Source organism: Scomber scombrus, chromosome 14 (genome assembly GCF_963691925.1).
Source record: "Scomber scombrus chromosome 14, fScoSco1.1, whole genome shotgun sequence".
NCBI classification, from domain to species: Eukaryota; Metazoa; Chordata; class Actinopteri; order Scombriformes; family Scombridae; genus Scomber; species Scomber scombrus.
In genome coordinates, this window is record NC_084983.1 from 5,464,943 (window position 1) to 5,492,152 (window position 27,210).

The 27,210-nt window shown below is 43.5% G+C and overlaps 1 protein-coding gene across 1 annotated transcript in view; it reads right to left on the minus strand.

The window, feature by feature from the left end:
- The window catches only part of auts2a (activator of transcription and developmental regulator AUTS2 a), a 306,851-nt gene that overhangs the window by 84,322 nt on the left and 195,319 nt on the right, over positions 1–27,210 (minus strand). Inside the window, 1 exon segment of the mRNA XM_062432791.1 lies at positions 19,437–19,466. Within this exon segment, the coding sequence (XP_062288775.1) occupies positions 19,437–19,466 (30 nt within the window).

Genomic DNA, 27,210 nt, shown 5'->3' on the forward strand with positions numbered 1-27,210 from the left:
GTGCTTACTGACAAAGCTCCTGATATCTGTGTTTCTTGGCCGGTCTTCTTTTTATTCATGTGTTTCCAGATCACAGAAATTCATGTGTCAAAGTATTTGACAGGAAAAATTGTAAAATATATCAAAATGATCCGGTTAGAATAATATTTTGTGTATGATATGGTTTCAGCACTAAAGCGTTCACGTACCACGCCAAGATTCTGAAAATGACACGCACAGAGAAACTTTCCTCCTTCAGCAGATGAAAGTGAAAACAATCTTCTAGTGTCAAACTCTGCACATGCAACATTCTGAACAGTGAAGCCCAAACATCCAAGTTAAGGAATTATAAGCACAACACATTTTTGTGTGGAGGGTAACTTTAAATTCCTAGACTATAACGACTAAACCAGTGATTTTGTTTGATTTTTATTGGAATTTTATTTGATAGGGACTATGCAATTTAACGTAGTTCCAATACAGAGCATGGAAATTATGTGCTACACAGAGAATTTATAGCTATTGCCAATTTTTAACTCTTGTCCCTAGTTGAGCATTAAGTGTACAGTTTAATTAAAATATACAGCTTTCATTATCATAAAACCACAATACACTACAGATATGGAAGTACTATAAAATATACAGCAGATTGCTCATTTCAACCTCTTGTCTCTAGTTGGGCTTTACATGTACAATGTAATTAAAATATACAACTTTCATTATCATAAAACCACAATGCACGATAGCTATGGAAGTACGATAAAATACACATAGCAAAAACAAAAAACAAGACCTTAGTTACTTAGAGTGCCATTAGCTAAAAGTGGGTACATATCTGGTTTGCTTTTAGCCAGAAGTTAACCTCTGTTGTAAAAGATTTTTATATCTGGAATTAATTTAATTTCCTTTAGTAATGTGTTCCGAAGTTGATAGCCCTTTATGGAGGAAGCTGATTCTTCAAATTTAGATTTACGATGTGGTATTTTACAGTTGCCATTCCCCATGGCCCTAGTTACTTTGTTACTGTCTCGTCTTTGGAAATATCTGGACAGAGACTCTGGGGCTAGACTGCTGATACTCATTTGAGAAAACAAAAACAAGTAAAGCTCTCAAAGCTAAGTAGACTATCTTTTCAGCATGTGACAGAGATGCCTCCAGACAGGCTTTTTGTCCATTATTTTCTGTGGCTGATTGTATAAGGATGTCAGGTGAGTGTAGAGGGTGATGCTTCAGTCCATACTGTCATATACTACAAAAAGTGCATAAAAAAGGTCTGCTTGAGTGGGTACCCTTTCTGATGTTTAAAAGGGATGAAGAGAAACTATTTGAAGAGAACTTGGACAGGAAGAAACACTGCCAAAATGTTGTTGATGAAGGAATATGTTGGTCTCTTGATGTTCGACTAGATGTGCTGCCACAACCTTCTCAAGTATGTTTGATAGGACAGGAAGAATAGCTATAGGGAAATAGTTGCATATCAGATCATGAGCCTCTGTTCTGAGGACAGGTGTAATGACTGCCTTTTTCCAGTTATTTGGGAAATTGCTGGTCCTAATTGATAAATTGATGAAATGAATCACATGTTTTATCAATATAGAGCTGTATTTCTTGATTAAACAAATAACAGATAGATAGAAAACAATAGATAATAGAAAATAAAATATGCAATTTGTGGTTGATGGACAAAAACATCCAAAAGCATTGGTATGGTCTTTTAAAATGTTGTATAATATATTCTTACAGTATATAATATTGTATAGTATTGTATGAAGTATATCGAAATGGTGTAAAACAAAACATTTATTACAAAACATCAATTAAACTGAAACCTTTGGAGCAAGTGAAAGCCACATGAGAGATCTCCTTTCATTGGAGGCAGCCTTGAGGACACGCTGGCTGATAGCACTGAATCACATTACTGTAGCTTTAGGCTGTTTATCTCCAGAGCTGTGGCATTTGTCATCATTGGACTCCCCTTGATCAATGCCTTCTTTATCATGATATGTTTTTTAAAGTGACTTTTACCCCCCGCCACCACACACACAAACACATACAACTCCACACACACACACGAATGCCTGCACGCACACTGACACTTCTCTCCTCAACACCCGATGATTTCATTAGTTTCATATTAGGATTGATGGGGCTCTTCTGAGGGATATAAATCAATTTGAGAACACTTTTCTAAACCCCAGCCTCAACCTGCAATGGAGCCATCAAGCAGAGGGGTGGCTGAGGGGCAAAAGGCTGGAACAGCCACATCATTGGTTTGCTTTTCCTGAGGGGGGCAGGGGGCACGAGTAATTTTGCCTTCAGGGTTTATGATCGAAAGAGTTCCCCCTTCATGCTCTGTCTATCCACCCCTGAAGGCTCCCCCTTTACCGATTCCCTTCTTCTACAACCACCTTCCCCTTTCATCCCGAGTGCCTTCCATCCATCCTTCCATACCGCCATGATTTACAACTAGTACTCATGTGCTTCCTGGGAATTGATTTCCAGGGAACTGCGCCTTGTGCCCATCCTTTCTGTGGGGGCCATAACGATCAGGCTGTGGATCATTAGTCTGGACCACTGTTTTCCACTGCTCTGCTGGCTGGGTGCCATACATCTCCCCCCCCCCCCCCCACCCCACCCCCAGAGTCACAGCCGCTGGTAAATTGCCTGTCCCCTTCCCTCCTCTTCTTCCCCCCACCGCCCCTAGCCCCAGTCACACCTCATGATCCTCATCTGTCCTCCTTTGCACCGTAGCATTTATTGAAAAGCAAGCTGTGCTAGAGCCAAAGTCAGCAGTGAGTGTTATGGGCCATTCAGGACTGAGGAAATCCCCCTCACATGTTTGGCCCATCCCAACACGCTGACCTTTACCTCAGCAGACAGACTGATGACACATCCTTTATGTTATTTGTGAAGGAAAGTCACCACATGACAAACAGGGAGGCCATATCCCCACAGATGGCTTTTCCTGACAGACGCTGACTGGGGTAATGCAAATAAGAAAGTGATGGAGCCAGTTTGTCTCCAGGAAAGCATGAGCAGAAGCGTGGAGCTCATTGTTCAAAGGCTCTTATTTCACCCCCCCGAGGAACAATATGTTCTGATTTGTTAAATTTGCTTTTTGACAACGTGCTAAACTTAAGGCCTGATTGAGCTTCCAGGGATATTTTGAAAGACCAAAGCCCGTGCCTTTTTCCTTGAGTGTTCAGCAAGCTGCCCCCCCTTTCACTCTACAATCTTAAAATTGACAGAACAATAGAATAACACTCAGGTTCAACTCCACAATCACGCAGGCGACGATCTGGCGCGTTCCCGCTGAACACTTCAATTGTTTCTTAAATGATGGATGGAGATTGGCTAAACAACAGCTCCCTGGTATTAATAAATGTTTCCGTGCCTTTAAGTTGAAGTCATCGTTACTCATGTCTTAAGAAATTACAGCTCGGAGACAGAAATCATCTCCAGCTGCGGTCTGATGGTTTCAACCTCTATTCAACAGGATCAGCTTTCTCGAACTCACCCATAACTCACAGCTGCTTGATTAATTGCATTTTCATCTGGGAAATGAATCCGAAACTGGTCAAACAACTGTTTTGCTGTATTAAGAGGCTGAGCTAAAACAAACATCAGTACAGACCAACAGCCTCAGCTGCCTCTAGTGGCTCTACACTGTGCTCTGGCATTGGCAGTGGAAGCTTCTCGAACTAGAGCCTGGGCCTGGCAGCATGCACTGGCAGCATTGATTTACAACAGCATTTAAGTGAATCTAATAAGCAGAGTGAATGCTTCCCGTCGCTTTGGCATGGCCCGTGCCTGGGCCCTAATCATTCAAATATTTTGGCAAAAGGCAATGCCCCGCTCCTCTCCAAAAGAGAATAATGAGACACAGAGCTCTTAATCACAGCAGATCAGTTCAAATAAATGAAAAGAGAATCAAAAGCATTCTTTGCCGAGGCAGCCCCTTTCTCCGTCCAAATGAGCTGACAGAGGGCCAGATCTGGGAGATGGAGATTTACCCAGGAGATAGAACAGATTTTCCATGACTCCTGAAGCAGTGTCTCACTCTGGCAGACTCAAAAGTAGTTCTGGAAGAAAGAAGGGACAGCTTTTGTACCGCTTTCTTAAACTTGGATATTCAAAGTAATAATATACAGTGTGCCTGCATATAGAGACATGCAAACACAAATTGTCTTGCCAGCCCAAGAAAATGATGCCCCGCGATCCTTGCAACTTTTTAATCAAGCACTCCTCCGCACTTGTTCTCCTATCACACCTCAGATGCTTTCTGGAAACCCACGCAAAAAGCAACGCGGTAGCACTGACACCTCATCCAAACTCAATAATTCACCATGCTTTCACTTGCCAATTCTTCCCTCTGCCAATCTGAAACCCTTCCACACACTCCCGCTTGCTGAGACAGCGATCTAACAAACGATGCTGTCAGTTAACAAGATGGAAAAACATTCTGTTAATTTTTTCTCTCCCTCCTCTCCCTCCTTTCCCTCCTCCTCCTCGCTGAGGAGTCTTGATGTGCGGAGAAGAGGGCTGGATCACAGCTTGCCTGGGGGAAGCCTGACACAAGACAGGCTGCCGCTGACATGATGAGCCTCGAGACTGCTGGCAAATTCTTGTGATGTCACTTCCCGCTCTCGACAGCTCTGACACCCTGGCGTGGGGTACTGGGAAGGCGAAAAATAAGAAAGAGCTGCTGGAGCGCTGGTGGTGGAGGTGGTGGTGGTTGGGAAGTGGAAGGAGGGGAGGGGGTGTGGGGTGGGTGGGAGCTTGATGAGAAGAAACATTGGTGCGTTGACTGCGTGGCTCTTCTGTTTTCTTTAATGTTCCCGCTTTTATCAGCAGTCGGAGCTGTCAGCGGTAATCACGCTTGTAGTGAAGAGCTGCAGAGACGATAAGCCCGGCCTGTCAGCGCCGCACCCACCGCGGCAGACATATGCTGCTGCCGCTCTCCGTGTCTTTCTTTATGCATGATGGCATTCTCCCCAGAGAGAGGAAAGAGAGAGAAAAAAAGCAGCAGAGAAAGAGGTGGATCATCCTCACCGGGAAGATGGAGGGAAAGCTATCACATCTCGTCCTTCCTCAAACTGGTGTGTGTATGTGTGTGTGTGTCATTTGTCACAGTTAAGTGATCCTATGATAAATAGTATAAGGGTATTCCAGAAAATACAAATATCACAACACAGGCACCTATATGTCCCTCAGGGCAGTGTTAGTTGAATGTCATAGAGGTGAAATAGCAGATAAATCATTAAGAACAATAAGGTAACTCATTTGCTTGATATAAAAACGCCTGATTTTTCTTTTAAATAAAGATTGTTGAAAAAATAAAAAAAACCCTAGAAAGACAAAGCTGAAAGGCACACAGCATCAAAATTAAATGGATGCTGTGATGTAGCTGAGGCGTTATTTTCCTGTGGCAGCTTCATGTGAGGAGACTGTTGTGTCACTAATAACTGTCACATCAATCTACAGAGATGATGACAAATGTGGCCTTGTGTCAAAGCTGCCGCAGTCTATTTTATGGCTACAAGGCATGATCATTACCAAGATGAATAGTAATTACATGCGCGGGAAACATAGGACGCTGCGGTCGCATCATATGCATGACAGGTGGCGTGCGACAAATAAATAATGGAAACGCGTGGCAGTCAAAAGTCGCCAGGCATTCGGTTACCAATTATCCTTCTCTTGTGAGCTTTAAAGCGATGTGCATTGTTTACTGTTAACAGACCTAATTGAATAATAATGCCCTGGCCCCACCTGTTCTCTGTGTAGGGGAGATAGCTGTTTGGTTGGAATAAATGAGCTGTGTTCTCCCTCTTCCTCTGGCTGAGAGGCCTGCCCTCGCAATGACCATTAAAATAATGTGGCCTAACCTGTGCAGGGGTTAACCAGCTAATGTCTTCAGTACTGCTCCTCTGTGGACATGAATAATGCAGATCAGGTTCCTAAACAAGCACACAAATGAATCTATAAATCACCCAGGTCAGGGCAATCTTATTAGCCCCCCCCCTCTCTCGACAACCTCCTTCCCATCTCTCTCTCTGATTCGTCCCTGTCAGGCTCGTGTTGAGGGAGCTTCCTTGTATAAACATGCAGTTAAATGTCCTGTTGGTTCAATAGGTAGGATGTGGACTAACAACACAGACCCTGCCATACAGAATTTGCATGCATTATGCAGCAGCTAACCTATTCCCCTTTCACACTGAAGTATTTACTATAAAATACTACCTTGTTAAACAATCAGTTGATGTCAATGTAAAAAAATAAATTCCGGCTCCTGTCAAAATATGGCCAGTCAGTCATTTACCACGCCTTTTATTAGATCAATTTGGATCATAAAAGATTCTGCGTGGTGGGTAGGTAGAATATCATCTACACACTGTTACATATTGCATTCTGAAGCAATAAAACAATGTAATATACAAATATAATGGGTCTAGTGATGGGAGTCGTGATGCACATTACAGTTTTTGTTGTATCTGGGAGGTGTTGATGTGCTATTTTTTGTGATGTTTTTATGCTCCTAATAGTTAAATATTATTTCTAAATTCCTGCCTGTCAATAAATACTGACTTCTATACAGCCGTTCATGTTATTGTGTTCATTTCCTGTATATGCAATGAGATACAAGATGGTATTTTAAGATTTGTGCAAACATGCCTCAAAATATTTGACTAAAAATATTTCTTGGTATACACTAACTTAACCAGAGCATCCCCATTTTTAAAAGAGACACCCTTTTGTCCTCAACTTTAAAAAGCATTGTTTGCTATTGTTGTAAACAAATGACAAGCTAATGTTTTACCACAATGGCACTTATGGTTATTCTAATCCTCCTGGAATTGGGGCATAACTAGAAAATCATAACCGATGTGTGGAACAACACTGTGGGGACAATGCAAACAGAAAACAAGGAAATATCTGCTAATTAAAAATAATGAGAAGGAGGAAATAAACCTCAGCAGTTTACTTCCCAGATGTTGCTGAAATAAACTGTGAGGGAAGAGAGATAAGTTATGGGGTGAAAAATGCTCTACGGTGTCTTGGTAAACAGTGGGAGTGGATCAATATGGATTTCATGTATGGTCCCCAGTGAGTTACTGAAACAAGTCAAATGAACACAAAACACCAATAAAATCATACACTTAAATCTTTCGGGGGGCCTCCTTTGGTGCTCTTGTTCCCTTGTCCTGACTGAATAACCTGCTGGGGGATCAGCACGGCTTTTACCATTAATCCCAAGATTTAAGAGGTGACATTATCCCCCCCACCCCCACCCAACCAGTCAATTCGAACACTATAAGCACCTCTCAGAAACATGCTCTCTAATAACTCTCCCTACATGTCCTGTCCTTAAGATTCATTGTCAAACTCTAAAGCCCAACCCCTACATCAAAAGAGAACACGATCAGGCTCCTGGAAGTTAAGTCACAGCCTGACACAACAAGAAAGGGAGGATGGTGTTTGTATGTGTGTGTGTGCGCGCGCGCCCGTGTGCAGTGATCAAGGAAGCACAGCAGTTTAGTTCACATAGAGAACTAACCCTGTTTCATTTGTCACATCTAGTATGCGCTCCTCCATACTCCATCAAACAAAGCCACTGCTAGCTTGCAGAGTCATTTCCCTCTCTCCCAATTACAAATGAGTCCATTAGTGTGTCTGCAGTGAGCCCTGTGCTGTCTCCCAGTAATGGCTTGTGAGATTTCCATCATAATCATAATGGCTCCCAGAGCAGCCATGAGTGCAGATGGAAGGTCGCTCATAGGTAATGAGCTATCTCACCACCCAACGGGCACATGTCTTTTGCTTTGTTATTTAGAACTGTATGTCCACAACTTTGCGAGCTGACTCCTATGCTGGCTTTCTGAGTGTGAAGATGAGGAGGCGGATTTGGAGGAAGGGGAAGATAGACATGGATCGGTGATGCCTATCCCTGATCACCGTCGTGTAATCGCCGCAGATGCCAAATCACATAACTCAAGCCGAGGCGTGACAGCGAACCCCAAATGCCATCCTCGCATTAGTCTGCATGCTGACATTCTTTCCGTCGCCCTCCCGTGGTTATGTAGCTTTGCCAAGCAGAAATATCATCAGGGCCAAAGCAGTGTCAGTATGACTCACCTCCACTTGCCATTCGAAACACATCACATTCTTCTTTCTGGCCTCAGAGCGCCGCAGCCTGCACATCTGCATCTTCTGCCAATTATTCTCAGTAACATTTTCAGTGTGTGTGCTCACTGTACTAGTGAGCTGGCTGTCTGCATAGCCACGGGGCATGTGGGACTGGGTGGAATGGGCTGATACGGCGCTCGCGCTCTGCCCATGCTTAATTGACCAAAGAGCCGTGTTGTTGTGATGCAGGTCATATCAATGAGGTGACCTGACATTTTCATGTATGGTTCTGGTTTCATAAAGGCCCGTCTTTATCCGAGGCTTTGGTGTGTGCTTGTACAAACTGTCATATGAGCAATCGATGGGAGATAATCAGAGTGAGACAACAGCGGTCTACAGAGTATTGTAGAGGAAGATCTGACCTAATTTTATGCAGTTTGCTGGAGCTATGCAACAATGCTCAGTGAATGCTATTGGTAGCCTCGACGTATGCTTGTGTGGTATTCTCTTTGTTCTTGTTAACGTTATTTTTGGACCAGCTTTCATACTGTAATAGGCATGGCTCAAAAAATCCCTATATACAAGTGAGATAAAGCTGCAGCCATTGGAACTAGAGATAATAGATTTATCCAAAATAGTCCAGGACAGTCTACCATCTTACAACATAATATGCTCAATTATTAATGGTGGTAAGAATGATCAGTGGGCAGACCTCTGGGATTGAGTCTGCCCCCACAGTCTGCCAACTCAAAGCCAGCTTACAACCCACTGAGTGGAATCAAAAGGAATGGAGTATTTATTGCTTATGCAGCCTTTTTTTGAAACATTAGCCATAAGGGTGCTCTAATGATAGAGAAATATACATAAGGGTCAGACGCAGTTCTATACTGAAGTTCACCCCCTCCCGGGTGGTCTGCCATCTCCCTCGGCTTTAATTTGAAATCATTCAGAAGCAAAATGGTAGCTGTTTGATTTATCCCTTATTACATTGCTTCTTAAGAATCTGTCAGGCAGCCTCATGAATTCATTCATCTCCATAAGCTTTCTCAGCACCACTTAGGCCTTGTGTAATCTGGGTGAGACCCCTTATCACTTCATTTGCACAAGCTGGAGACTATCAATTCCTGTCCAATATCTGGGCCAGGGGAATTAGAGCAGAGGTGTTTGGATGTGTCCAGACCACGCTGCTGCGACAGGAAACTGATTACACACTGAAAACGCCATGCAGGTGTTCCATTTCACACCCTATATTTACAATATTAGCGAGCATTAGTTAAATATATTTACTGTTTTATTGCTTACACTCTTCTCAGCGTAGATCACAATCGACAGGCAATTTTCCATCATGAGTCATTGATGTATCGCCGCTGTGAAACGAGAGACACTTAAAAGCATTTAGATGGTGCCGAGCTCCACACAGCAGCCTCATAAAGGCAGACAATGGTGGGGCTTAATAAGAAACAGAATGGATCCCATGAGTGTGGAGGACCCATCAAGCTGGGGAATTTCATTTAATTTCCCCGGGGCCGTCCATGTCTTGTACACATAATTAGAGCCCAACATGCAATGCTCCTTGTGTTTTGTCAATAATTCCCAGAGGAGCAATCAGGACAAGGGTTGGACATGCCTCTGTGACCTGGGCTTCTTGCAACAAGCTCAGCCACCTAATTACACTGCCTATAACAAGCAGTGTGGTGGTGGTGGTGGTGGTGGCTGTTGAAATGGAAGGATGTGTGGGTGTGGAGGGGGACCGGCCAAAACCCGGGAGCAGGCAGTATACAGCCCCTCCTCAGAGCCCCTGATGTCATTAGGATTGTTTGTGGCTGCCGCCATGCATGCTGGGACAGCGTTGTCATTCTGACAGGCCTGCTCTCCATTTCCCTCATTTAGGATCCTCTTCTGTTGTGACTCACTGCCTCTTGTGGCTTTCACACTGAGATATTAGGGATATGCTCCTCTACAGCAGTCATTTGCTTGTGAGACTTATGTAGTACATTTCTGGGGTTAATAATCATCAATCTTGTGTCTACTACTACAAATATTGCAAACCAAATGATGCTTACCAGACTATTCAAGCCAAGCCAAAAGATGATTTACATGATAAAGTCAGTTATCACATTATTTTTTACATATTTGTCCCATTGGAGCTGTTGCACTTTATGTAAAATGCTCTGGAAACTGAATATATTAGCCCAATAGGACACTAATCTAATGACTATTACTGACTGATCACTGGCTTATCAAGGAGAAAGTAAGGATGAAACAATTTATCTAAAAAAAAAAAGATAAATCAGTGAGAATGTGAGAGTGTGCATCAAAGTAGAAAACAGTTTTTTTTTCCTTTTACAGATCTTGTAAAGGAAATATTTTGACTAAATGTAATAAAAAGTATTTCAGCGATCACATTCTTGCCACATTATTCTGCCATAGGAATATCCTCACTGCATTATAGCCCAGCAACCTTGTTAATATGGTATAATTAACACTCTTTGTGTTGAGTGCACAGGGTTTGCTTTTGCCATCTGACAAACAGCAGAGAGAGAAATCCTTTCTTGGCAGCAGGGATAAAGCCATTTTCTGTGGTGAGCTGAGGTTGCTGTGGAGAGGGGGAAAGACACAGAGCCAGGAGCCAGTCAATTCTGAAGCAAGTTGCCTGCAGAAATCATTGGCTTGACAAAAGGGCAATGAGGGGGCAGAGGGTTTGTGCGAGAGTCATTGGCCCAGTTGGGGGGAAGCGTGGGCGCGTGAGGGGGGGGGGGGGGGGGTCTTCTGAGCAGGTGAGCCGGGGCCTTGACTGACATCCGCCGGCCGCAGCGAGAAAGTTTAACCTTGGCGTGTGGGAGAACTCACTCTCAACAGGGAGAGAAGGCAGACGGACAGACAGTGAAGGATGAAGAGAGAACGTGTGAGAGAAAAGGGATAGACGCTCTGAATGGCTTCCTGCATAACAACAACCAAGTTTTCTTTTTTTTTTTCATAAGCGGTCTGTTTCCAGAGACACTGGTTTGAACCCAAGGTCTTACTCCATACATTATTAAAGACCGGTAACTGGCAACACTGCCTCATAAATAGAGATGAGGACAGACACCTGAGGAGCCGGGGCGCTGCTCGCTCTTGATCGGCCTAACATGACCCAGAAGGTTCTACATACACAGTACGCCACAGCCACACTCTTTACCCAGCAGCCCTCCATTTTGTTACTGTCAATGCAACTGACAAATGACACCATATGGAGTAAGTTCGTTACGGCGCAGGTCATTGGTATTAAAAATGTATGTCATTTAATTTGATTCAACAGAGCTGCTAAAACAATATTAGTGACATTAGAAATACGGGGAGAGCTAATGATGTGCGTAACAGATAGTTCAATCAGTTCCCAAGAATAATATGCCATGCCTATTGATAAAGGAGTCTCACTGCAAGAAGACTGATTGTTACATCATGTGTGCACAATTTAAAAAGAGGAAAATGTCTGCCACATTATACTCTCGCTTTGTCCTAATATAAATATTGGACTTAATATTTCTTTAACTGTGGTTTTGTCTCCACACCAAAGCCTCTCTGCATGTGGCCAATCTCATAAAGTCTTTGATATATGTACACAATTTGCCTGAGAGATTTTTTCTTTTCCAGGTCAGGAAAGATGGAAATGGCTTTTTCTTTCCACAGGAGTGAACATCTCAGTCAAACAACATATTTATGGTTTTTGTTGCTGATTGAATTATTTTCCATTCCCTGTGTTCTCAGCTTGCACTGGGAATTGAATCATTGCCTTTGAAACATAATTCACTGCGCGACTGTTTTTTCTTTCTCTATTCAATTTCAAGGACTTGGCAACCTTGTCCTATTCAAACGTGTGCATTATTACCTTTTATTGTTAGCCATAAATGAATGGTGAGGTTCAGCACTCTAGTGGCAAGTAACACATTAGGGCTTGTATAATATCACGTCTCAAGGTAAGAGTCAAACCCTCTACAATGCTCTGTTTCAACACCAACACTACTATGCTGAAAGCTATCAAAAAGCCTCAGAAGGCAATTTTAAAAAGCAATAGCGATGCCTTTTATGAATACAACAACTTTAAGATTGCATTCCATTTGCTTTAGAATAAATGTGCGCTGGAGAGGCGGCACTTTTACAAATAAAAAACAAACGAACAAGAAAAAACATCTCGATTATGCCACGTCAATGTAATCAGCATCGGTCTAGATTACTTTAATACATTTCTATTGACCATTTGACAAATATTTAACAAGTACATGCTTGATTTAGAGCTTAAACATTTCTGAAGCACCTGGGAAATGCCTCAAATAAACTCAGAGCAACAGGCTGCCTTCATACATTGTAGATGCCTTATCAGACTTACACTGTGTCTGCATGCATGTTGAATCAAATGGGGGGAACAAAAAAAACAAACATTATCCATCCATGACAATTTCCACTAGGTAATTTTATCAAATGGGTGTATCAATCTTTTTGTCATGCATAGAGCAAATTGGAGGATTTCGACGTCAAAGGATGTGCCGATGGTGAAAGTGTGATAACAGGACTCTATTTCCAACTCTACACTATAGCAACAATGTCCTATCTATGCAACTTGAGCTGTTAGTGACTTGACATGTTGGTGGATAATGTAATCTTGCTCTCAAAGATCATTCACGAAAAAAATTGAACATATGAACACTTATTTTAATGGTTTTTCTGAACAAAACATTCTCATGCTACAATACAAATGCTATTCCCCAATTTCTAAAAGCTTTTATTTTTTTGTCATATCCAAGGATTTTCAATGCCTAAGGGAACCCTTGAAAACCAACAACGCAGCATTGATGACATGTTGATTATTGTGCACATCCGATGCTGTAAGTGTTAGCGAGCGGAGATGTGCTGTGACAGAATGAGGATTTACCTGCTGGGACAATGAGGTGGTGCGAGCTCTACAGCGAGCTATTGTAAATGGGTCATAGTAAATGTAGAGGAGGGTTGGAGGATGGTCACAGCCCCAGAGGCAAACTGGCCTGCTGACTCTCAATTCGCCACCACAGGTCCTTAAGTCTCCTCTAATGTAACAACGGCTACGCTGCATAAACAAGTCTAGAGGGGGTGATGGGGGGTGAGGGGTGTGGGTTTGTCAGATTTTCATAAAGGTAGTGAAAGAAAACAGATAAAGACGACCAGCAGAGGGCCAGCAAAACTATCATGTTTCCTCTTCCGAATTTGTATTCTTCCAGTGACATCACTTGGAGCAATTTACCCATTTTCTTTCAGCTCTCTCTGGAGCCACAAAAGGTTTAATACTCCTTTTTTCCCCCCTCCACATATGCAGTAGTATTCTCTCAGACCTGTAAACAGACTTTGATGTGGAAAATCCTTTTGCTCAAATATCCCTTTGAGGAAATTTCACCTAAACATCTCTAAACAAGCCTGAAAAGTCTAAACACAAAGAGTATTCACGGTGTAACGGATCAACACGAGAGAGAATATGTTCCCAGCAATGGTGCGACGAGTGTAAATTAAGACAAAAAAAAAAGAAGGTGTAATTTGTTGGCATGGGGATATCAGACAGGCAATATAAATAACCCGCAAAGGTCACTGACAGGTTGACATTTTCACCTTGGGTCACCGTCTCATTTCTGAAGGAAAAAAAAGCACGTTGAAATTTGTGTCAATTAGGCTACTTCCATTTAATTACCAGTGTGTCAGTGAGGGGCTGAAATGTCTCTCCTCTGACCTTCTCTCTTATGGCCTTGTGCTCTGCAGTGTCATTACTGTACTGCTCTGCTGGGAGGGGGGGGGGGGGGGGGGGGCTGCACTTACAAGGGAGGTTGGTAGAAGGGAAGGAGAAGGGGAGGTTACAGGGGGAGGACAGGCGTGTGTATGTGTGTGTGTGTGTGTGGGTCTGTCTGGGGAGTGTTGCTGCGTGCTGACCTGGCCATCCATCAAGACAGGGTCCCATCCATTCAGCCCCTCCCCACCTAAACCCTCCCCATCCCCTCCTGCACTCCCCCCCACCCAGGAGCCCATCAAGCGCAGCTCTCTGCCAGGCCTGGAATCTCCACATTAATTTCTCATCTGTGGCTTCCTAATGAGCTCCGCCTGCTCGTCCACCTCTGAGACCCTACTGATTATCAGACAGGGGGGCGACCATTTGTCAATGGCAAGAGGTGGCATTTACACTGCTGACCTTGCTGCCAAGGAGAGAGGAATCACAACTGGGGGAGAAAGGAGAAGTAGGGGGAAGAATAAAAAGGAAAAGGAAAGCAATCAACAGCTCAGCAGCACCATGCTGTTTGCCGTCACAAGCCCTGCCATGTGTAAAGACAATCAATGGAAGTGAAGGGAGGAGGGCGTGGCAGTGTGACACGAGTGTCCACATGACCATCTATCTGACTATTGAGTGAAACTGGCTTTAGGTGACAAACCTTGAAATGTAATCATATTTTTTTCCTTCTCGCATTTACAGTAACCCATTTAATGACTTCTCAAAAGGGAATATGCTGGCTCCTTTTATGTGTATCTGTTTTTGTGTGTGTGTGTGTGTGGAGGCGACTGGAGGTTCAGGGTTGGCGGAAGTGGTGAGCTGTGGGCCTGTGTGCACGTGCCTCAGAGGGAGCAGGGATTTGCCGGTTATTGGATGGAGGGGAACGGTGTAGGTCTGTGACACCCGCTAACCTTGGCCAGGGCTACTGGGAATCCGGGGGTATCCATCACTGTGGCAGCCCCGAGACCCAGACCGGGGGAAAAGCCACAGAAGTTGCCGGGGGAGGGAAAAAAGCTAGTAAAAATTTAATGCACTCCACAGAGCGGTCATGTCATACTTGGTTATGGAAAATAATCCCAGATGCCTGCAGTGCTAAAATGGAGCTGTAATGTGCTCGCCTCCTAACCCGGCCTGACAGCCATGATGTACGACTACCATTACCGGAAAATATCACTTCAACTAACCCGTGATCCGGCTCCGCTAAGGGTCATATTATCCATGAGGAACAAATTACACTCCCCCAAAGTAAATACAAATTTCCTACACTGACTGGGTACAAAGCACAGAGGGGGGGAGGGGGCAGGCGGGAACGTTACCTATGACAACGCTCTGCAGAGTGACAAGGATGATAAAGTACATGACAAATCACTGGCTGACAGGGTACTCTAGTGCAATCAGCCTCAGCCTCGGCCTAGCGAGCACCCACTCACGCCTGTAAACACTACTCTCTTCCTTTGGAGGGGGCAAAACACATAATCTTTTAACGCTGACAAGTTGCTCTCTCCTTTTTATTACTCATCCTTCCCACTGCGGTGGAAAGAGGGTGGGTTTGGGGAGGGGGGGGTGGGTGGGGGGGGAAGGAAGATATAAAATGGTTTTATGTACAGTGCTGCCGAGTGATTGAGAAACACGACTCTTCCGCTGTAATTGCCTGAAGGCAAACACAGCAAAACAATAAAGGAAGAGAAACAGCAAATATATTACCAGTTCAGATCTTTATTTTATGTCAAGGACAAACAGGTTCCCTGGGCTGCTCTAAAGCACCCACTTAGATCCCTCGCCTCCAATGAGAGCAAAGCACAGCAAATTACAACACTTCGTTGCATAGCCATTAATAAGACGCAAAGCATTTTCAAAATGGCATTTACAGCTTGTGGCTGCTGATAGAGCGAGTAAATAACACTTAGTAAAAGGTGTGGTCTCACTAAAAAAAAAAATGTAAAAAGCCCAGAGGCAAGGGAAAGAGATAAAAAAAAAGGAGACAGATTGATAAAGTCCTGCAGATGACAGCACGGAGTCATTGTCTTCACAAAAAGCCCCAAGTAACAAACATGATTGTTGAACAGTTAAACAGGAAAAAGCACTTGAGCGGCAGCAGATATTCATACTAATGTTTGACTGGCAGTTTCAAGGTGCCACTTACAAGCAAAAATCACTTAAGCATTAGCGAGTCCAGACAGAGTGAGTGCCTGAGCGCTCTTGACAATATTACAAAGACTGCTAAGACAAGGTGCAGAAATTTACAGCTGATGGGTTCGTAATCTAAAAGATGAATGTTCTGTGAATGTGTCATACTTGTTATAAAAGAAAAGATAAGTAGGGTACATTTACATGGATACAAATGTAGAAATATAATATAAATATAAAAACACATGTTGAGGGTTAAGTGATGTTTCATAGCCTCCCTAAAGGGTCTCAGATGGTGGGAAACCTGTTGGTGTTAACTACACTATGAAATGAGGCTGTGTTATTGGGGCTTTGGTGGATGCACATGAAAGACACCTGAGGCTATGGGGCTTCTTTTTTCCCTCCGTGTGCCTTCCTGCCAGTAAAGCAGGAGCATCATAACTGGTAACAAGCTGCTCAAGCCGGTCCTGCCTAGACCTAATAAAAATGACCACCTGATCCTGCCTGGATCCTCCAAAAAGGGTAGACAGAGGGGAGGGATGAGTGCAAAAGCACACTTTGCTGACTGTGTTTCAGGAGCAGAAGATGGGCCAAGCTACATGATAGCGACACACACAAGTGGACATCCTCGCCAGCAAAAATAAAAGCTTTGAGACGAGGTTTTTGGCGACTCAGCACACGTTTTTACTTGCGTACTGATGCCTATTAAGAAATCACATGAGTTCACTCAATTGGCCCACTGTACAGTACTGGTTGGGGAAAAAAGGAGACTATCTCATTCCATACATACAACATAATGAGAAAAACTTTGATTATTACATCTTCAACATGGTTGCAGTGCTACTTCTGTGTCTTAAATACAGCGTACACCTTTTCAAAGCACAAGTCTTAACCTTGGCCTCACTCATTAGCCGAGCTCTGAATGAACTTCTTGATAGTGGCAGAAAGAGAAGAAGAAGAGCGCTGATAATGTGGGCCTGAGCAGAGATGCTAATGATAACGCACACAGTGCTAGTAATACCAGTGTTGTGTGACGGATGACTGCAGTGAGCCTGCCTCCTACCTTTCTCCCAGCATGCCATTAACATGTCATGCTGGAGAGGGGCCCATCCTACAGGTCCCTTTGTAATGAGCAAAATACTCTGACAGTTTCCAACACACGCAGACACACACTCACGTACGCGCACAAACACACGAGCGGGATTGTACGCGCAGGTTTTCCGAGATGCGAATAGCTGTCTCTTATCAGAGCTTGGCAGCTCCCGCCGACACGGCGGAGGCCTTCTACGCCAGGCAGAACATGATTTCTCCCAGGAACACTTTTTCCATTTCCTGCTTTTGAAGGGAAACTAAATAAGCCACGTTTGTCCTCATATGAATACATTTGACCCATTAAAACGACTTTGCTCTCCCGCGTCCTTCTCTGCCGAGGTGTTGTAAAGTAGACCGCCGCGTCCGCAGAATGCAAATGACGAGAGCGGCGGTGGGCGTAGCGTGCCCCGGCGCCTGGCAGAAACAGATAGTGGCAGAGGTGACGTGGACTGAGGAGGGGGGGCGGGGGGTAAAAGTGTTGAGTGGAAGCTCCAATTACTCCCTCACATCGCGGAAGAACACATGAGTCAGCCCCTGTCATAGGGGTCCCCTATTTACTAATTCACTCCTCTGTTACTTTAACACACAATTAATCAATGACAGGAAGGTGTAGTCGGCGCTGTTCATCAGGAGCGTAACGTGAGCCAGGGCGAATTAATACAGTCACTGGGGGGATTACAGCTCACCATGCTCTCGCTCTCTTCCTGAAACAAAAAGGAATTGCCACCGAGACAGGAGCAATTTAAATCGACAACACTGAGTAATGACTCAATTTGCTTCACAGTCTAAACACCACAAGCAAATGGCATTACTAAATCATTAGAGTGGATCTAGATCTCTAGTTAGAAGTCATTGGATAATATGGCTGCTCTTGGAATGTATGAGGTACGTTTAATCTGTGAATACCTGGATATTATGAATGAGCTCAACTGTAGAAAGAGTTGAGAACAAACTTGGAGACTTATTTGCACTTGGGTTTGTAATGGGAATTGTAATCAGTAGGTTTTGCTCTGACCAAAATGTGATGACCATCATTAAAATGGTACATCTGTGCTTTTTCAAGTACAATGAAGTTATAGTTATGCTCCATAGTTCAGTTTGTTTTTACTGTTTTCCTTTGCCAACTAATTTCGATATTAATCTAGCCAATGGGAAAAAAGTTTGGCAGCCTTTTCCTATTGGCCAAAAAAGAAGAAGTAGTGAATCAGGCTTAACTCGCTGACATCTCCAAGAGTCGGCCGAAAATGAAATGTGTGCACGACTATGCCTCGACCTTGTATTTTCTTGCAAATATTTGCCAACAAAAATCATTTCCTATATAACCTCTGCCAAGTAGTATCTCCAATCAGTCTGCCCTTCTTTGTATTTATGATAGATTCTACCTTCATATCTAATACTCAATTTCTGATTGACATGTGGGCTTTAATGACAAAACCTGTCAATTTTGGTGACACCATAAGTATTCAGCAATAAGATGATGACACTTGTATTACCATAGGTGTCACCGTCGGCCCAAACCTTCATCTCTGAAACTGATACACTGCTCTGTATCTCCTGGTCCATTACTCATACAGACACAACACTTCCGGTACAGATTCTGCTCCAGACAAAAAAGGCACCTCTTGAATTTAGTGATTTCGTGACCTTTTCCATACTGCCACCATCAGGCCAAACCTCGCCAAGCATTACAAAATTATTCTGACCATTTCCAGTGATCCTTAGTACTTGTTTGTTGGTGATTGTTTGTGGTTTTTTGTGTAAAACCGCAACAAAAATGACAAAATTGAAACCATGCACCTCTCAGCAAATATAGAGCACGATTACACCACAGGAAGATGTTATGGATTGTAACAGTAGGAGGTGTTATTTGAGATTATAGGAGCAGAAATAAGCAATGAATACCTGATTATAGGATTGTGTTATTTCTAATTAGCAAAGGCGTGTGTGGCAAAAGGCAGACAGATAGATAGCTAGGTGCTGCACATATATAAATATAAGCAGTGTACTACACACTGTAGATATATCAGTCAGTGCTTGGCTTTAAGCAAAAGGAAGCCTGCGCCATCAGCCCTGGCTGTCACAACAGACTCTCTTTAAATGTATCTAAATCCTAAAAAGCCAGAACAGTTCGATTTAGATTTTGCACATCATTAAGTCATTTATAATTAATGCGCAGCTAATTAAGTCTTTCTCATAGTTATTAACAGGATGTTTAATTCTAATTACATTAAATTCTCAGCTTTAAAGAAAGTCTAATATTTGAGTCTTATTGAAACCTGATAAAGGACGCTGAAAATAACCCAAGCACGTTTTTAGTATATAAACAAAGGATAGTGAAAGGCAGGCTTACCTTGTCGTCTTGGTCGCTCTCAGTGTCGCACTGCAAGAAAAAAGAAAGACAATGTTAAAATTTGGTAATAATACGTTTTTATTTTATAACTGTTCCTGCTTGATTGCATTCACTTCCAACAGATGAGTTCCATCATCTAATTTACCTTTTCAAAAAGCACATCTTATCAGCTCTTTAATGACCAACTTATCATACTCTATACACTGTCTGAATATCATCAGATCACTTCATTAGCTGACACAAGAACTGGGATGTGTAACAAAGCAAATGTTCACTCAAGAGCAGCCGTGCCCTTGTTAACATTGAAACCTATGTGAAATTCAGATGGAGCCTGAATCTCAAAAAACACCAACCGCCACTAGAATTATAATTCCATGATGTGTATTCCTGCTTGAGGCTGGGGATGGAGAAATGACAAGGGAAGGAAAGCAACTTTGTAATGGAGGGAGGGAAAAAAAAGTGGTTAGATTTCATTTTTTCTTTCCAATTTCAATTTCAAGGTCCACTTAATTCTTTATCAACTAATTAGTGTGATGCTGGGTGACTGGCGGCCCTCAACGTGGTGCATATGGCTGAGGTGCAGAGAAGCACTGGAGTCAGTAATGAAGAAGGCACTGGGGGGGAATATGGGCAGGGGTTGGCACACTATATGCGTGTGTGTGTGTGTGTAGGCGGGGGTACTGGGGGAGCAGGGAGGGGTCGGTGGGTGTCGATTAACGTAGGGAGGGAGTGGAGGAAGGGGGTGAAATGACAGACAGCCCAGAGAGTGAGTGACAGAAGGCCCTGTCATTTTTTCCCTATCTTTTCCTTTTTTTTTTGCTTCCATCTCTTGTTTTCTTGCTGATCTGGGGCCCTGCAGAGCTCAAAGGTAGCTGGCTGGTCTCGTGGCTGCTCTGTTTCTCCGGCTGGACAGTAAAAAGGTGCCTTGTGAGCTCAGCATGAGCATAGCATCCAATTTACAGGCCTGTCCCACACGGCCCCAGGGGCCGCCTGCGGCACACTGCCATGATGGTCAGCTCCAGCACCTCATAAATTATGCAGAGGCAATAAACGCACTGGGCAAACACTCCTCAGACGCTCTCTGCTCTCCATTTCTTTTCTCACTCTTTCTCCACCACCCACAACAGTCCACCCCCCCCATTTTAATACAGTGTGCAGAGAGCCGGCAGCCATATAGACAGTCAGCTGGAAGAATAAATAACAGTAATAAAAGACAAGCAGGTTCTGATTACACGTAAATGTCTATGTCATACAAAAAGCTGCACATTGTGTGTATTTATGCACATCTATTGTCGCTTGTGAATAAATAGGCGTGTCTGCAAGTATCATTCTCTCCTGTGGCCTCCCACACAGGGCTGACTAATACAGCAGCAGACAAGATCTGATGAGCTGTGTTAACCGTCTCAACTGCTTCCATGTATTGAGGCCTCTCAGAATGTGACAGCAGTAATGCGACCGAGCACTCATTAGCTGCTTCTCTGCCTGTGCACACTACACACCCGGGAACAGAGGCATGCAAGGGGTTCAAATAATGGACATCATTTCAGTTTTTTTCCACTGTGTTGTGATCCATAAAAAAAGCACTACAAGCCTTTCTTTTCTTGTGTTCCCTTCTTTTGCTCTCCTCCCTTTTCCCCCTGTTCCCTGCCTGTGCAGCCAATTGCTTTGATTGCCAAGATAGAAGACGGCTGGAATGACTCGCCCTTGCTTGTGAAGCAAATGGAACATGCTAATGGAACTCATCGTATTACCCGATGCAAAAGTGCCATAGCTCATTACTTTAAGATAAAAGGATATCATTGTAGACGGCAAGCAGAATTGACTTTCTGTGCTGCGACTTGATGATGATTTAATCAACTGCTCTCTTTCACTTCTCATCCCCGCGCCTGTCGCTTTTGCAGGTGCCACTAAACGAAGCACTCACACGGCTAGTGGGGGAGAGAAAAGAAAAGAAATTGCTGTCATTACTTTTTTTCCCCCAAGGAATAAAGGTATGCAAATTTCCCAGTGCGACAAAGGGTGGAAAAAAGGGAAAACTTAATAAAATGGAAATACCTTTATAATGAGCAAAGTAAAAAATCCTGAGATCAGGCCTGACAGGCAAGGGCAGGCAATTTGATCGTCCTTACAGTGAAGACGCCAAAGCTCCCTCGCACTCGCTGCTCGAGTATAGAAAAAAAAAAGGTAACAAAAAAGTAACAAATAATGATACGTGTGAAAAGATAAAAAAAACATCTCGGGCATACAAATAAGTCAGCGCTGTCACTCACTGATAAGTGATCATAGTAAACTAATGCGTAGCCTCATGCATAAAGCAACCTGAGGCGGGGGATAAGAATCTCTGCATATATGGATTTTTTTCACTCCTTGTATTTCTACTAACCGAATCCTACATTAGAATCAGAGACGGAAAGCTAGAAAAGTCTCAGCTTTGCACTTGCCTGTTGGAAATGTTATGAATGATTGAAGGACCTCATCGTTAATAACGGGGTATGGTATTGATTTAGGAGGTGTGCGTGAGCTCAAATATTCAGTTATTGCTATGATTATGGGTTATCTGCATAGCTACCGGTGAGTGAGCATGAATAAAGCTGCAGTGTTATGGTGAACCATAATGTCAAAAACACTAATCCTACCTAAAACTACCAATCCTGAGAGGCCATGTGTATTGAAAAGACATATGTTAGAGGTTTAAAATGAATGACAAAAATGAATATTTTACACTTAAGCGAGAAAAAACAAAACAACAATGGTGCTATTGAGATCAGTGGAGTTAGCTATTCTGACAGGCTGAGGTAGGAAACAGGTCTTATTTAAAGCAACAGTCATGTACAATAAGGAAACCATTAGTCCTGGGAGGGGGCTGACTAAGAAAAGTGATACTCTACCCAGGCCCACTGCTATTTACACAGGGCCAGCATTATACTGTACAGCTAGACCCTAGTGTTTAGTTTAAGTAACACAGGAATGTCAAACATTAGCTTCAGCTCTAAGAGCTGTTGATGTTGGCCTGTATCCGGAGCACTTCTGATTGCCCCTCTGCTCTCACCCGGGCCTCTATTTTGGCTGAGTGCTCTTACAAATTTCCCTGCGCTCTGTCCAAGCATCAAGCCTTTTGTTTATATTGGTCTGGGAGTAGGAGTAAATTATTCTTGTCCTAAATCCTCTCCAGCTGAGAGTAATACTGGCCGAATAGAAGGGGGACATAAGAAGCCACGGGCCAAATCCTAAACGATGCGGCTGTGCTATCGTCTGTTAGCGGCGAGGCTCACCGGAGCCTGCTGCCAGAGCTGCCCACAGAAAAATGTCTGGACCGAGGAGGTAACCACATCACACGAGGATGCGTGCGAGCCAAGTATGCACATTGTTACCTTTTCCAACATAACCTCCTGGAAACCCACTGGTCCACAAATACTAACAGATGTTAAGTTAATCAAGACAAAAATGACATGTATAAAACATCATTTCTGAATGCAAACACGGTGTGTTAAACCGGTTTATATATAATATCTGCTGTCTCCGGTGTTACAAGTTGCCTCTAATTTTGTCTTAAATGGGATCTTCTAAAATGTGGATCTGTGATGGATGCGTATTGTCGCCCCCCCATGAGTGACATTAGCCTCAGGTTATGCTGCTCTCTAGCCGTGACCTTAGAAATAATTATGGTTGATACGGCCTTCATTAAAAGCACCCCGTTGCACAGGAGGATGGTGTCTGTTTATCAGTCTGTGCCAGGCTGTCCTGCAGGATGGCTGAAGGGGTTAAAGCCCAGGGAAGGAGCCAACCTGCTCGCATGCCTGGAAGCTGGAAAGACAGCATGAAGGATGGCAGCCATTGCCACGGTCAGCTCTGACAGTGCCAATTTGATGTGCTGTCGTCAAGGGCTCCTCATTCCCTCCTCCTAACAGCTCCTTCCAGATAGCTGCGCGTCCTGATGGTTTTCTGATGCGAACAGTCACATGGCAAAATGGTTTTCTCCCCCTCCTGCTGCATCCTCCTCCATCTGCTGCTGGGGCCTGGGTGCCGCCGACCGCCTGCCTGTCACAGCGTGCGTGGAAATTAGCTGGGGAGGAGGTGCTCGCTTGTGCTAATTACATTTTAATCATTGGAAATGTGTTGGCAAATCAAGCCTTGATTGCCATCTTGGAGCCCAGAGCTCCTCTCTGCAGGTTGGGGATGGGAGTGGGGGGGCTTAGGAGTGAAACGGGGGCTACAATGTGGCCGGGGCCCACTCTCGTCAAGCTGGACACCTCGCTCTTCTACCACAGCTTGATATGGCGGCATGCCTGGCCTACCGCTGGGTAAGGTCTGTGCCACATTATTCATGGGGAATAGAGGAAGGAACAGGATGTCGAAATGGGGATCTGTGCCACGCTCATTCTCCAACCCCCCCCCCCCCCCCCCCCCCACCACCCCCACCCCCTCACTCACACCTCCCGTTCCCGACTGTCTTCCTCTTCCTCCCTCTCTCTTTCTCACCCGCACATTACACAGTCTGCCAGTCCCGCCACTGTGAATTGAGGAACAACAAATAGAGCTGGGCAGGAGGAGACTGATGAGCTCAGGGTTTGCTACACAGCACCTGCTTTGGCACACAGAGCTGGAGCAGCAGGCCCCGTCACAATACACTCACAAATTAGTTTCTTATAACACAGATATGAAAAAAAGAAAGAAACCGACGGTAATATTCGGTTACATCGAATTTGGACTTTTTTTGAAAGAAAATAATGGGAATAATGTTCAGGGCGGGTCCAATTCGATTTACTGCACTAAAAGGCAACAACGTGACCGCTCAACTGCCAGCTTCATGCAGCTTTGTCATCAGCTGTGATTTGTGATATTAATAATGAACTGATAGACCTTCTGTTTTAGATTTCCTTTTCCTTAGTCACTGTTAACCGCTGCTACACTACAGACTGTTTCACAGTCATAATGAACCAAAAAAATGTTGCCAAACACACACACACACACAGGCCCGACTGCACACTCTGCTTAATAGACTTTACACTGGAGTGAACCTCAAATAAACTCGGGGATTACTTTACTTAGAAATAAGTCCAGCAGACATGCATTTCATAAAAAGGTATCCATAAAAGACAGATTTGTAAATACACCTAAAAGTTCAGCGAGTGGAAGGAAATTCAACATGACATGCCTGACTGGGACAGATCATTAAAATAAGCAGGGCTCTGTGGCGATGACATCAAACATTTAATTTCCACAGCATCTGCTTGATGTCGAGCTGTCATATGAAAGCGTGGTGGAGAGGAAAAGACCTAAAGAAAATCGTAAGGAAAACAAAGCAGTGCAGCTCCAGTATTTGAGACAGTCTATATAGTCACATAAGGCAAACGCCTCTTTCAGCAGCCAAGAATGTTTCGTCAGGGAGGACCAGACTTCTGTCTGGACTAATATAACCAGGTCTGATCCACATGTAGAGCACCGGCCAAATTCAGCAGGCCAACATCTGAATGCAATTTCCCTTCAAATGTAAAACTTTATCCAGAAGATATTCAATTTGACCGCAAACTCTGGATTCTAGTCACTGGGAGAAGAGGAGCTAAAGGAGGGACGATGGGGGAGAAGCACAGAAAAATGAAGCCTTCCATAAAATAATAAGAACTTTATAGTCTGTGACCTCTGGATTCAATACTCTAGAGTGCATTCTTTTTATGTTTTATTTCACTGGACTGTGCCCAAACTTACTGAAAGAATATTCGAGAAAGTTTTAAATGCGTTTCCTTATTATTAATTCCATATTGTTGGGTCTCTAATGATTTACAGTAAAACAGCACCAATAATGTCCCATCAGAGAATTGGCTCAGTGATATCTGCAGAAGGAACTGCATGTTGAGGTTCATACACTTTTCAATGCCTGGGATGAAAAGATTTGTTCAGGAGGCATATGAGTGGTGTATGTCTGTTTCCTTCTGTTTGAGTGTGGAGGAGGGTAGGACATTTAACTCAACCTGAGATGTGCAACATACTTGCCAGAAACAGATGTTGCCGCAGGGTAAACCTGTCTGTTGATCAGTCCCATCCACCCACCCACTCACCCCGCACACACACACACACACCTGACAAGGACCAGGGTAGGAAGGAAGAAACACAGAGGTGGAGCACTTTGCTTTCTTAAAAAATCCATTTGTTACACAAGCACCCCGTATCTTTCTTTCCAGAATCATCTCGAGGCAAATCTCTTGGCTACAGGCAGTGCTCCGGGGTACCTGGTGGTGGGAAGTGTTTACTGGTTATCTGATAGAAATTGCAACAAAAAAAAAGCACAAAAAAAGTGTGGGCACATACACAAATACCCACAGACTCATACCTTTCCTCACCCCGGCTCTGCACTCTGTTTCCATAAGCCAACAGGGGACTGAGGCACCAAGCAGATGCTGGATTAATCAAAGATTAATAGAAGGATTTTGAGATAATTACATACATCAAATTGCATTGTTTTTGTGGTTATAGTGACTCCCCTGAGAGGAGCCCACTTGGTGTGTATTTTAATTACCCCACATGCTAGACATTAACAATGATGAAATTTGGCATCTTCATTACGGCAATCTGGCCACACGCATAAACAATCCATTTCAGACGATTTGTGGAACGCTCCTAAAGAAGCAGAATTTTTCCAGCGTAAAGACAAACTGCATTTTGAAAGAGAGGAAGTAGGTGTGGGGGAGTTTTGCACAGATGAGTAGATGGAAGCAAAAATTAATTTCAAGCCAGTTGAGCAGGCATATTTGCCCTGTTCTCACCCCTGAGATGCTGACCTGTTGGAGCCAGTGAAATTTACCACAGGGTGTTGAACCTCAATTCTTTTTTTTGGTGCCGACTGAAATGTGTCTCTAGCACCAAGCATTAAAAACTAAAAATATCAAAAGCTGGCACTGATTCTTACTGTTGTGAGCTCATTCTTTCGTCTGTTTTTGAGTTGAATCAATCAGTTTGGTGTATTTTCGCACTTGAAAGCCAGAACCAAGGTCTGAACCAAAATACCTGGAAGGTGTTGTCATTTTAGTTGATTAAAAATGTCATCAGACCGTATTTCAATTAAAAACTTGGTCTCCTCCTCTCTGATGATAGCCTGCTGGAAAGTTAGAACAATCCAAAAACATGTTCTCACACTGGAAACACACTGAAACATGCTTCAGGTTTATCCAGTCCGCCTCTTTTCATCGGACCAGGGTTTGGCTGTTTGGTCCGGACCGTGGTCCAGGGAAGGTCTCACATCTGTAATTGCGGTTCAAATCAAACTAAACAGTCGGAAAGTCCAGACTTAGTGAGGTAGGTGTGAAAGGACCCTTAGATTGTAATTATTAAGGTTAAGTTCTTTTACAGCTACTTTTGTTTGAACTGAAGTTAGTTTAATAGTTTGACATCTTTTGTTCAATGATACAAAATGATTATGTAAAAAAACACATTTATTATTCATAAGGTATTGCTTATAAAAGGTAAAATTATTGTTTTAATATCAGCACTAACATCTTATTTCCTATCACATCCTATCAGCACTAGTATAGAAAAATGTAGATGAACCCAATCTCCTGTGAGAAGTGATAACATCACACACTGTAGAGCAATTCTCACACAGGCTGTATAATCTTAAGAGAATTTAACAAATATAGAAAAGTCATTCTTCTCCAGAAAATAATGTCTGTCTGTCATCTCTATTATTACTTGTAACGTTCATGGCTTGGATATACTGTACTTGGATGTATGCTTCACAACGGGCTGCAACCCTCTGTTGTCAACAGATATAAACCTCATC